The 13,308-nt window shown below is 30.7% G+C and overlaps 1 protein-coding gene across 2 annotated transcripts; it reads left to right on the plus strand.

Annotated features, from left to right (window-relative positions):
* Positions 1 to 6,420: 6,420 nt before the first annotated feature.
* Positions 6,421 to 7,840, plus strand: LOC133030149 (NAC domain-containing protein 2-like). 2 transcript variants are annotated; one of them, XM_061102383.1, is made up of 3 exons: positions 6,421 to 6,730; positions 6,840 to 7,125; positions 7,237 to 7,840. In XM_061102383.1, the coding sequence occupies exons 1-3, from the start codon at positions 6,717 to 6,719 to the stop codon at positions 7,642 to 7,644; spliced, it is 708 nt and encodes a 235-aa protein (XP_060958366.1). In that variant the 5' UTR covers positions 6,421 to 6,716; the 3' UTR covers positions 7,645 to 7,840. The 2 variants fall into 2 exon arrangements, with proteins under 2 accessions (XP_060958366.1, XP_060958365.1); XM_061102382.1 differs by having other exon boundaries at positions 6,424 to 6,730; positions 6,845 to 7,125.
* Positions 7,841 to 13,308: the final 5,468 nt, after the last annotated feature.

The raw sequence follows: 13,308 nt of genomic DNA on the forward strand, positions 1-13,308 counted from the left end.
TAAAAAAAAATAAAACACTAAAATAAATAAAAAATGATCTCAACTGTAGATGTTTTTTTTTTACAGAAATTAAACTTGTTTTTTTTATTTAAACTACTGTTTGTTTTTTTTTCTTTATTTTTGTTAAAAACTAATTATTTCATTAAAAGCAACAGAGAAAAAAAAACCAGTTTCATCAACATTATTCTGAAAAAAAGATAATATAAAAAATTATAATCTAAAAAAAATACAAATTTTAAAAATCAGTTTCATCAACATTGGAAGAAACTAATTATTTTATTAAAAGAATAAAAAATAGTTTCATTATGTTATTACAAATTTTTTATTTTAAGTTAATTTTTTATTATTTTGTTTCTAGGTTCGAAACTTATACTTATATTTTATTTTTAAATTATTGGTATGCATTGTGTGTTGTTTTGATTATATTTTTTATTAGTATTTTTTTCTTGTATTTTTGTGTGTGTGTTTTTTTTTTATTTGATTGCTTGATGAAACTAATTTCAGTTAACTTTATTATTAACATTTATATTTTGTTATAATTTTTTATAGCGTCAAAACTGGTTTCACAGGTTTTAACTGTTCTGTAATGGGGTTGTTCCATTTTTATGATATTATTGTATATTTGTTAGTTTGTATAAAACCGATTCTATTATTATATGATATTTGAACAATAATTTTTTTTATTTTACTTAAAATAATCAGTTTCTGACACACATATTATTTTATTATTTTAATAACTGACTTTTTTAAGTAACTAGTTTTTATAACTGGTTTTTTTTTATTGTTGTTCACAATTGAATTTTAAGTTTCAATTTTTTATTTGATTATTTCAAGAAACTGGTCTTTATTTGTATGTTTTTATTTTGGTTGTTTTACTAACTGGTTTCTCACATTTCACTGTTTTTTTTGGTATTCTTTTATGATTTTTATTGTATTTTTGTCTCTTTAATTTTTTTTGTTTCTTTCTTTCTCATTGATTTTAATTTCTAATTCTCTTTGTTATATTTGCTGCATATTGTATGTTTAAATCAACTCTGATTTTTGAGCAAGCAAATAAAAAGTTATGGAGTTAGAAGTTTGGTTATTAGGTATTGATATAAAAATTTTATGTTCGAAACTGATTTTTAAATTTAGTATCGTTTGTAAAAGTTTAGTTATTAGACATTGTGTATTTTTCATTATGTTATTGATGAAACTAGTTTTTTTTTTGCCTCTTTTAATGAAATAATTAGTTTCTTTTAATATTGATGAAACTGGTTTTTAAAGTTAGTATCGTTTTTAGATTATAATTTTTTTCATTATCCTGTTGATGAAACTATTTTTTTTATTCTTTTAATGAAATTATTAGTTTCTTTCAATATTGATGAAACTAGTTTTTAAAGTTTGTATTCTTTTTAGATTATTATTTTTTATATTTTTTTTTTAAGGATAATGTTGATGAAACTGATTTTTTTCTGCTGTTTTTAATAAAATAATTAGTTTTTAACAAAAAAAAATAAATAGTAGTTTAAATAAAGAAAACAAGTTTAATTTCTGTAAAAAAAAATGAGATACAAAATTGTACACTTATTATATATATTTATATATACAAAGAGAAAAAAAAATAGTTTGAGAAAAACAAAAGAGACACAAAGAGAAATTAGAAAAAAAAAAATTAAAAAAAAAATAGAGAGAGAGAAGAGAAAGAAAGAAAAATAAAAGTTAGCAACTGACTTAAAAAATGAAAAAAAAAAAGAACCAAAATTGACTAAAAAATATATAAAAAAGACAAAAAAAATCTTTTTTGAAGCTTTAATAAGTAAAAAACAGTAAAAAAGAAAAAAAAAATAAGAAAAGTATAAATGTTAAAAATTCCTTGTCAAATTATAAATGTAATGTTTGAAAAAAAGTTAGTATTTGGTGTAAATGTTCTAAATAAAAAGAAAACCTAAAATGTAAATGTAAAATAAACTAAACAAGAAATAAAAACATAAAATATGAATTTGGATAAGGAAATTTACATAGATTACTAACTTTTCTTATTTGCTTACAATTATATTGTGACACACGGATATTAACTTTTTCACTGTTTTTTTTTTAATTCGGCAGTATATTGCCTTGGTTCAAATTATGTATGATGGGTTTGTGGCTTACATGTGTCTTCTTGGGGTTGTGCATTTTGTGTACACACTTTGTTTGTTTTTTTTTTTTTTTGACTGATTGGGACGTGGGTTGTCACAAAAGTGAGAAGTTCTTTATTTATTTTTTTATTTTAATGGATTTAAAAATTATTATTTATTATTTTTAATATTTAATAATTATTATATTATCTTTGGATTAAAAGACTGATGGGATGTTGGCTGTCACAAAAGTGACATGTTTTTTTTTTTTTTTTTTTTTTTAAAATAGATTTAAAAATCCCACCCCCATGTCTCACTATTCATCTTCTTCTTCATCTTCATCTTTTAGTTTTTTTTTACATAAATCCAATCCCCATGTTCTACTATTCATCTTCTTCTTCTAGTAGAGTTTTTTTTTTTTATTTTTCATCTTAAACTTCCCTATACATTTCCCACTTTTTTTTGTTAAAATTCTTCTATAAATATTGTTTTTCCTCATTAACAATGGTTGTTGACCGATCTTCCTCACCTGTTGCCAAAAAGTCCCCAAAACAACCTCAGAAAAATAAAACACGAGCATCAATGGACAAGAAGAGTTTGAAAGATAATCCTCCTAGCCATACTTCCCCAGTTCCTGCTAAAAGAAAATTAGGTTCTGGTACTTCGAAGAACACTAAATCAAAACACCCTCAATCTGTGTTGGAGAACTCCGACTTTGATTTTGAGTTTGAGCCAAAGTTCCAAAATCTCCCAAATTTGATAAGGTTTTTTTATATTGATCTTGTGTTGTTTTAGGGTTTTTTTCAAGTTGATTATGTTTCCTATTTCTCTTTTTTTTTTCATGTTTTTTTGTTAGTCTTATTTTATAGTTTTCTGTTTGTTTGACTCTGTGTCTTGTTGTTGTTTTGGTTTTATTTTGTTAACTCTTAGGGAAATGGTAAATACCAAGTGAAGATTGTTCAATCAACTGATCTGTTTGAAGACATAATTGGGAAAAGGGTTGTTGAGGTGTGTCATTTCATTATTTTAGTTTTAATATTTTTTTATGCTTGTTTTTTATGTTCTTTATTTTTTTTTTTGTGTTGTTTTAGTTTTGTTTTAGTAGTGTTTTCTTATTTTTTTTATAGGATTGGGAATCCAAGTACACCCGATCGGAATACTACCATTCCAGAGTTTTTTTATGCTTGTTTTTTATGTTCTTTATTTTTTTTGTGTTGTTTTCGTAGTGTTTTCTTATGTTTTTTTGTAGGATTGAAAATCCAAGTACACCCGATCGGAACACTACCATTCTAGAGTTATAAACTCTGGTTATTACTCTGTTATTGAAGATATTAAAAAAATTCTTACTAAAACCCAATTAAATATGTTTTCAAAAATTGTATTGGAAGTTGTTTTTGATTGCGTAGTAGCTGCAAACTTTCTTTAGTGTTTCCTTGTCTTTGTATGCCTGACCTTTTTCAACTTCTGGGTGGTGTTTGTCTGTTATTAGCTTCGCGCTGTTGATGTCGATTTCTGGATCTAGTTTTTTACTATTGTTTTCATGTTTTTCTACCATTTTTTAGCAACCAGCTTTGCATAGTCAACTATGTCGAATTTGTCGTTTTTAAATTCTCTTGTTTTTGACTCTCCTCCTTCTTCTAATTGGTGCTCCAATGTGTATGATTCTGTTGTTGCTGTGTTGTTTTCAAGTATTGTTGTGTTATTTTCGAGCATTGTTACATTCTCTTGAAATAATTATGTTCTTTTTCCCATTGTTCATTGCTCTTTATGAGAACTGCTATAGATTCCATGTCCTGTCATTTTTCACAATATTTTATTTACGTGGCCTTTTTTTTTCATATTAAAACAACAGTAAAATAACACTACAAAACAGTAATTTGTTGTTGATCTAGTAATTTTCTCTTTGCCAGATTTTATGGTTTTTTCTTGGTGTTTCTATGATTCCAGTGTTGATTTGTCTTTCCCCAACCATGAAGGAGAGGTGCCGTTTGTGTTTTGTTACTGTTTACAGTATAAAAGTAAATATATTGTGCCTGGGCAGTATAAAAAACAATAAAAACGAGTTTCGACTGTAAAAATGTAAAGTTTATCGTGTCCCATTATTTTTGAAAATATTTGGTAAAAAAACAGTATTTTTGTAAGTTTCCCTTTGGATAATAAGTTTATAAAAATATGGCATATCAAATACCATGAAAAATTTTAAATGTGAAAAAATACTATAGAATAATGACAAATCTATAAATGCTATATTTTTATAACTTTTTGATCAAATTTCATATAATTTTCACTTATTTTTTAATGCACGCTTTTTTAAAAAAAAAAAAAAGAAAGAAAGGCCCATTTATTTTCAACTATTAATATTAAATGGTTTCCATAAAAAAATATAAAATTATATTAAATGGTTTCCATCAAGTGTGCGTGGCACACGCATCATGTGGTTTAGGAATTAGGATAATCTTAATATTTAATTGATAGTATGGTGTTTTTTTTTTCATTAAAAAGAAAAGGAAGATAAGCCACCTACTACTAAAAGTCTTATCCTACGTTAACACAATAATAATAATTATAAATAATTAATCCACAGCGCATGATATGCTAACAAACCAAACGAACGAAAAATAATTAATTTTAATTTTAAACAGGAAGAAGCACCGATACGTAGAATATTCCACTTTATCACGTAGGAGATTCCGACGAGATGAGTATTGACACGTGGCAAGTGGATCAGAATCTGAGCTATGAGACCTTGATACAGCATAAAAAACATTTTTATTTCTCATATTTATTAAAATTAATTATTTCTTTCACTTCTGAATCCAAAAATAAAAAATTTAACACAAATAAAAATTCAAAATATCATTTAATACATGTTAAAATTTAAATTTAAAGAGATAATTTAATAAATATTAATGTTTAGAGAACACAAAATTAAATAATTTTTTTTAAAAAAATTTAACTATTTCAGTAATTTAAGAATTTTTTTTAATAATTAAAAAATTAAAAAAGTTAAAATCTAAAAAATAAAAATTTTAATGAATTAAAATAAAATGGAAATAATGAAATGAAGAAAAAGAAAAAAAATATCTGAAGAGAGGAATTTTTTTTAAAGTGGTCCCCAAAAATGACGTGGCCGGATAAGCACCACAATTGGAGAGCAGCTAATACAAAATCCGCCTACATTGGCCCTACCCACCCTTGGCTTGACCTAGTGCTTATCCTACTTTACCCTATTTTGGAAAGGACACGCGTCATCATCCTAAGTGGAGCCGATGGCTACCTTTCGTAGAATGGTTCCTCCCCTTACACAAATTATTTGTCGTTTATTTAATTCATACTATTTCAACTCCAATCCCACCCATGTTCTTTTTTTTATTATTATTCTTTTTTTGTGGCACGTATTTTTTTTTTTCATTCTTTCACACACTAAACAATATTGTATAGATTTTTTTTAATGACATTTAGACATATTCAATATATTTGTACGTTCAAAGTTCTATTGAGTGACACTACTTCTTTTCTTCATGTACCCTTTTAAGTAAATTTGACCATCCATTTGTTAGTTAGGACAACTAAAATAAATAAATAGTAATCAATTCTATTTTGTTTACCTTGATGGTTACTAAATTTAAAGATTATGCATAATATAATAAATAGCGGACCACATGCAACATTTACTTATAATTAAAACAATTAAAAAAAATAATAATTGAAGCGTTTGTAATATGAAGAAAAACAAAACTTTGATTCTGCACGAGTGTGCTTAATTTAATTAATATAAATTAACTTAGAATAACAAATCAAAAAAATTCTTACTCATGTAATTAGAAGATATGGGTTTTGTAAAAGTTGAAAAGGTAATGAAATCATGCATAATGTAAAGCCGTCTAGTGTATGTATATATTTAATGCTAATTTAAAATATAAATAACAAAACGTGGAGAAAATTGTATTAAATAATTTAAATGAAATGTGAAGAGTTGCTTAATAGTGTGTGAAAACAATGTGAAAACGGTAAGAAGACTATAAGGCGCAAAAAGATGAGATGAACAATATTGAAATTGTTGAAACAAAAGGGCATATTTATTTTTGTCAAAATAATATTCCTATTTAATAATCTCTATCCGGATAAAGTTGGTGATGACAAGTTCAAGGAACCATGGATAAAGGCCAAATTATTGGTCATTCAAAAGTTATTTTGTTTACTTCTGAGAGTAAGGTTTATAGCGTCATACGAGGTAAATAAGTCAAAGGAATAACCAATCAAAACAATGCCCATACCACACAAAACGACAAAAACTTCAGAGATAAAAGGCCTAGCCCTCTCCTTGCAAACATTTCAAACACTTAATTTTCTCATAATCATCTCTTTAGATAGACTCGAACCCTTTTGTTTTGTCAAAAGTGATACAAACAACACTTTTAACTCTAGTTCATTACTACCCTTTTTGAGATAACAATAACCAACAATGGAGGCCAAAACTGGTTCTGGGCTTCCTCCTGGTTTTAGATTTCACCCAACAGATGAAGAGTTAATCGTTTATTACCTCAAAAACCAAGCCACCTCAAGGCCATGCCCTGTTTCAATAATCCCAGAAGTTGATATCTACAAATTTGATCCATGGCAACTTCCTGGTTAGTATACTCAAGTCATCATTTAAGTACTACTACTACGACATGTTTTTTTATATGTATAAATAAATATATAAATATTCATATTGAGTCTCTTGTTTTTACCGTGTAGCACAGACAAGGCAGAGTTTGGAGAAAATGAATGGTACTTTTTTAGCCCACGAGATAGGAAGTACCCAAATGGAGTTAGGCCCAATAGAGCAACTATATCAGGTTATTGGAAAGCCACAGGTACGGACAAGGCTATCTATAGTGGATCCAAGTATGTTGGAGTGAAGAAAGCTCTTGTTTTTTATAAGGGTAAGCCACCAAAGGGTATTAAAACAGACTGGATTATGCATGAGTATCGCTTAACCGATTCACGTAGACAAATCACCAAACACGTTGGATCCATGAGAGTAAGTAAATTTTATGTTTTCTTTTCCAAGATTTTTGACTTTTTTTAAGTTATTGTTTTCATTTGGTTTTTATAGAATTGACTCAAGATATCTTCTCTTGTTTTTTTTCAGCTCGATGATTGGGTCTTATGCAGGATATACAAGAAGAGAAATGTGAACAAAGCTCTAGACCCAAAAGTGGAAGATTTAAGTCCCCATATCGATGTGACAACAGTTGCCAATGAGGCTATTAATGAGGATAATGAAACCTTGAAATTCCCAAGGACTTATTCCCTGGCACAACTATTGGATCTGGACTACTTGGGCCCAATTTCTCAACTTTTGAATGACAATCCATTCAACTCCGCCCATGATTTTCTTCTCAACAACACCTTAACAAATCCAGGAACTGGTTTTGTTCAAAAATTCGAGTTTGGTGAGGAAATACCATACCAAAACGCTGACTCAGGGAGGTTTCAAGTCGCTCAGAGCAGCACACCCTTTACCCCAGGATATGATATGTACTGTTCGGACCGTTAAAAGAAGTTGAAAAAAGAAAAGAAAAAAAAAATACATCAATTGGGGTTAGTTGGACTTGGACATTTAGTAAACCGATAATTGTCTAAGAAATTGTACATTTGTTAAATGTTACTTTTCCTTCTTTCAAGACATTTTGTAAAATGAAATTATTCGACTTACTCTTAAATTCCAATTTACAAACAACGTTCTATTATCATTATGGGAACGAATCACGACAAAATAGCTAAAGTTTATTCTAAATTATCTACCTTATTCTCAGTTGTCTCTAAACCAAAGAGATCATGATTATGGTAACGAATATGACCACGTGTCACAATATTATTGAACTATAAGTATGCATAGCGATAAAAGCCAAGGTCGTTGGGGGCTGACCAAAGATCATTGTGTACTTACATCAGCAAGATGTGATTTATCAAAATGATTTAGGTACTTACATCTATTACATATTTTAATAATATAATATAGGAAAATTTTACAATACATCTCTTAAAATAGATGTATCCATACACTTTTATTAATTTGGTATTTAAAAAATTACTTAGTCTATTTTTTTTATGGTTGTAAATTATAGTTATTTAAAACATTTAACAAAATTTTAAGAAATTCGGAAAAATTTAACACGTCAAAAATAGTGTTTAAAGAGTTTGTTGCACACATGATTTTTTTATTTTATACGCGTGTTAAATAGACGGTTTAAACATAGATTTCTATATTGTAAATTATTCCAAATTTCTCAAAATTTTGTAGGATGTGTTAAATAACTATAATGTATACGATTATAAAAAAATTTAGACTAAAAATTCTTATAGATACCGAAACAGTTAGGGGTTGCATCAGTACACACTACAAGAAATGTCACTTTTGCCAGCACATTTTTGTGCTGGCAAAAGTTGGTATTGCGCTGGTAAAATAGAATTTACTTGTGATGTGTTAGCAAAAAGGGGTTGGCAAATCAATGTTAGTATTAGAACTTTTGCTAGCATAAAATAAAAAGCGCTGGCAAAAATGGCTTTTCCCAGTGCGTAAATGCGCTGGTAAAAGTTAGATTTTAGCCACTGCAAATGTACGCTGGTAAAACTTTGACCTCTTTGCCAGCGCAGTTTGCGAAATGCGCTGGTAAAAGTTACTTTTAGCAGCGCTGTAGCGAACTGTGTTGGTAAAAGTGACATTTCTTGTAGTGACATCTATTTTGATGGGGTGTGTTGTAGAAGCACCCTATAATATATTGATTAAAATATGATAATATATATTATTATTATGTGAATAATGTATATTAGGTATTTTTTTCTTTTTGAAAAGTAATTGTAACTAGAGGCAAGACTGAGAACAAGGTTACAATTACAACTGTGAACGGGGAGCTAAGCTCTCCAAACTAACTCCCTAACTTGTCTTAATGCATCTCTTGCTATATTGTGAGCTAAAGTATTGCAGGTTCTTGGAACATGATAAAGAGATACATTAGGAAAGGATGATAAAGAGTCTATGATCTTGGAAATGAATTCAGAGGCCGATGAGTGATCTTTCCATGTGTGTTTAATCTTCAAGGTAAGTTGGAGATAGTCTGTCTTTATGAGTACAATTGGTATCGTGATTGCGGAGCACCATCTGAGAGCATAGAACAAGGCATGGGCTTCGCCATAAAGAGGTGATGCATGGCCCACCATGGGAGAGGAGAAACCTGCTATACTGTGCTTCCTTTCCAATGAGTAACTATCACCCCTAAACCTGTGCACTTCCTTTGGTTGTCTAAGGCATCATCCTCGTTTAATTCATATTGCCTCTGGAGTATATTAGGGATGCTTGTAATGAGTGTTGTTGAGGTATTTCTCGAGGCTAGGTCTACATTCTGTTGGTTCCCAATCTTTTGCCTACAGTGTTGATTGAGCAGTTTTGTAATCCTGCAAAAGATTGCTAGCTGCATCTTCAATGTTAGTTAGTGTTTACCGAGATTTTTGAAAACTGATTAATAAGAGCTTAAGGAAATGCAACATATTAAATAATAAACAAACATATTTTTTATGTGGTTCTGGAATTAATGATCCTTAGTCCACAAGTCAGTAGTATTATCTTTCTTTGATAAATGTTTGAGTATACAAGTGTTTGCAATAGTAATCTCTGTATTCCTTTTGTTTTTATCTAAGAAGAAATCTCACTAGAAATTTCAGCAGAGTTTTTGTAAGTAAAAATTGTTCACCCTCTGTACATAAAAAATTGAGGTATTTATAGGCCCGTAGATGGGCGAGGGCATACCCTCTTACCCCACTAGGGTTCCTTACTCATCACGCAAGTGAGACTGTTAAACACTACAAGACCATCCATCCATTGATTTGGTAGGTAATTCTCCCATCGTAAGGTGCATAGTCGTTGCAGGCTGTCACGTAAGGATATGGACACGTGTTGTTCAAAGGTTTCTCCTTTAAAAGAAATATCCTAGACAAGCCATTGGACAATAAGCACTACAGAGGCACGTACGCGCATAACCACGGTCTGACGTAGGGGATAAGATCTGACTTGGTGTTAGATGAGGTGTAACTGTCGAGTGTATCTCTGGGTTAGGTTGCATGGGACTTCCAGGAAGTGCAACTCGAGACCTCCTAGAATAGCCCATTCTTAAGAGCCCCCCAGAGGTGCCGTGCCTTGCGTATGCCTCTGAATATCAGAACCATTATGTTACAACTTTAAGGATCAATTCCTCCTTCACAATGGATGCACTGTCCCAGATACTTTGATGCCTTCCTTGATCCTATTTTAAAAGGAAGGGGAATTCAGGATATTCCTATACGATCAGACGTGGCACTCTTTTTCTACTTCCACGTAGAACCTATCCGGGAATAGGGATAACATTTACCTCCCAAGCTCTCGGAACTTAAGAGTGTCAGGAGCTTTCTATCTTCCCCTGAAGGTTGGTCCAGTATTTTTGTCATGCAAACAAAGTTACGTAAAACTGAATGGAGTGTCCGTAATAAATATTCTCGGTGATATCCCGAAGGATTGGCTGAAGCATGAGGCTTGGTTAGTGGAGCTTTGAGGTCCACACTCTTTACCTTAGGCGCATCCCTTGGGAAGGTGAATGATGACTGCTTTTTGAAAAGACGATTGTGTTGGGTTTTATGCCCTAAATAAAACTCATTTCATATAATCAGATTTACTTATTAATAAAGATCAGAAATAACATTTTATGTTGCATGGTTCACATGATTTATTTCATGATTATATGTATATAATATATGAATTCCTTTTAAGTCCAGAACATATGTGTTTGTTAAAGATTATAGTGTTGTCAGCACAGTGGAATATAATCTTTATTATATGTTCAAAAGTTTATTCCCTCATTTGTCAGAACACTGGATTTAGACTGACATGGTATAATCAGCGATAGGTATTCTTACACCTTGGAAAAGTGTTATGTCCTTTCCAGGACATTGGCAAAGTTTACCAGTATCGGATGCATGGAGTATGCATTGGAATGGACCGATATTGAACTTTGAATTAGATTTTGAAACTTACCGTAAACATCTATTCAATTCAATATCATAAGTTGATCCTAGATCACATGATCGAAATCTTGATATGGTTAGGCTCAATTTCAAGAGTATTATTCGTGTTCTTTGATTTGTTAGTTAAGCCTAATCTTTAGTCTGGGCAATACGTACATTTTGGGAACACGGTAATGCAATTGAGTGGGGGAGCGCTAACATAAATATGGAATCTATAGCTTCTATTTGGCAAATAGAAGTAAAGGATGATTTCCTTCGAGCTTAACCAAACGAAGATAAATGGTGGAGATCTCATTTCACTTAGGTGAAATATCATTTATACAGGGTTAAGTGTTTTAAGGATAAAATACATTGTAGGGTGTTACGGTAATTTAATTCCTGTACAGTGTAAATCATCTATATAGAGGATCATTGATCACATTAGGGTTATAACAATGGATAACTAATGACGTGTCTATATCGTGGAACATATAGAGCGTTTCTATATGACTGAGAGTGCAATTCCAAGTTCTAAGTGTGGATTCAATGAGGAATTAATAAGTTAGGGAATTTACTTGGTAAATTCGGTTCGACTTATTGGAAGCCTCTAAGAGTGTACACCCATGGTCCCCATACTAGTTGAGACCATACTGCTTGTAAGACTCAGTTAATTGATTTTAATTAATCAATTATAATTCTAAAAGTTAGACTATGTCTACTTTATGAATTCTCACAGTTTAAGGATGAAATCGTAAATAAAAGGGTTTCTAGGTTTAATTATTATTAATTGAGAGACTTTGTATGTCTAATTAATAATTATTTTAAATGACAATATTATTTAATAATCTATTTTAGTTATTAAATAATTAGCTTTGGCATTTAAATGATTAGAATAAAAAAAATGGCATTTTTGGAGAAATAGAAATAAAATTGAGGAAACTGCAAAATCCAAGTGAGGCCCATATTCCCTCTATGGCCGAGCACTCCCTTTGTGTTTCCCAATTATTATTTTTATTTTTTAATTGTCATGTAATTGCTAATCAAAGCCTAGCTATAATAGGAAAGTGGTGGATCACACTAAATAAGGCAGTTAATCAATTACACAGTAAAAGAGGAAACTGTTTTATTTGGAAAGTTGTGCTCTCCCTTCTCCCTATATAAAGCAACCTTTGTGTCTCTTCTCTTGCATGCTATCAGCCACGAAATTAAGAGAGAAAAGAGAGAGAATTTTCGAAATCCTTGTGAGATGAGTAGTGCCCACACACATCAAGTGGTATCTCAATCATAGTATGGAAGACTATGGAATTTCTGCATCAAAGAAGGAGAAAAGAAGATCCGTGTTCGCATCTTGGTGATGCTCTGCTACAGAAAGGAATCAAGGGCTAGAGATCTGAACGGAAGGAGTCATATTATTCCCCTGCACCCACTGTAAGGTTTTCTAACTTTATATGTGTTTATTTTCATTGTTTTAGAATTCATATTAGGTTGTTAATCCAACATACTTGTTAGTAAATCTAGATCCTGGTAAAATAATTTCCAACAACTGGCACCAGAGCCATGGTAATGATTTACTTTCATGTAATATGAATTAAAACGATGATTGCATGTTTCTGTGTTGATTTGGATGGCTTCATGTTGGTTTATGTGTTGTTTGATGAATGTTGATGTTGTACTGTTTCGTTTTCCATGAAATTTTTTTTTTCAATTTTTGAAAATATTTTATTTGGATTCTTTGTTAAAAATTGAGCAATTTTTGTTTTTACGGAACTCGATTCCGATAAAAATTGAGAAAGATATGATTTTTGGAAAATCGGGAATGATGGCTGTGGAAGCTAGGTGCACACGTGCACGAGGTGCATCGGACAACCTCCCATCCGCGCCCGTACCTCGGTCAATCACTCAGGAGCACGCCCGTGCGTCTCGCCTGGGAATCCTGCAGCCCGCCGAGTTTTCTCGGCAGATGGGGCTGCAATTCCCCTTGTCCGCGCGCGCAAGGCTGGTTTTGTAGCCTATCTGGGCTGCTCGTGCAGCCTTGCTGCCTGCTTTCCCAAAAAGTTGCGATTTTTGGGATTTTTTCCCAAAAATCCAATTTTTTCATGGGATTGTTTCCAAAAATTTATTTTTCCAATTTTAAATATTTCTAAATTGAAATGTTTCCAATTTTAAATATTTTCAATTTGGAATTTTT

Source organism: Cannabis sativa, chromosome 8 (assembly GCF_029168945.1).
Source record: "Cannabis sativa cultivar Pink pepper isolate KNU-18-1 chromosome 8, ASM2916894v1, whole genome shotgun sequence".
NCBI classification, from domain to species: domain Eukaryota; kingdom Viridiplantae; phylum Streptophyta; class Magnoliopsida; order Rosales; family Cannabaceae; genus Cannabis; species Cannabis sativa.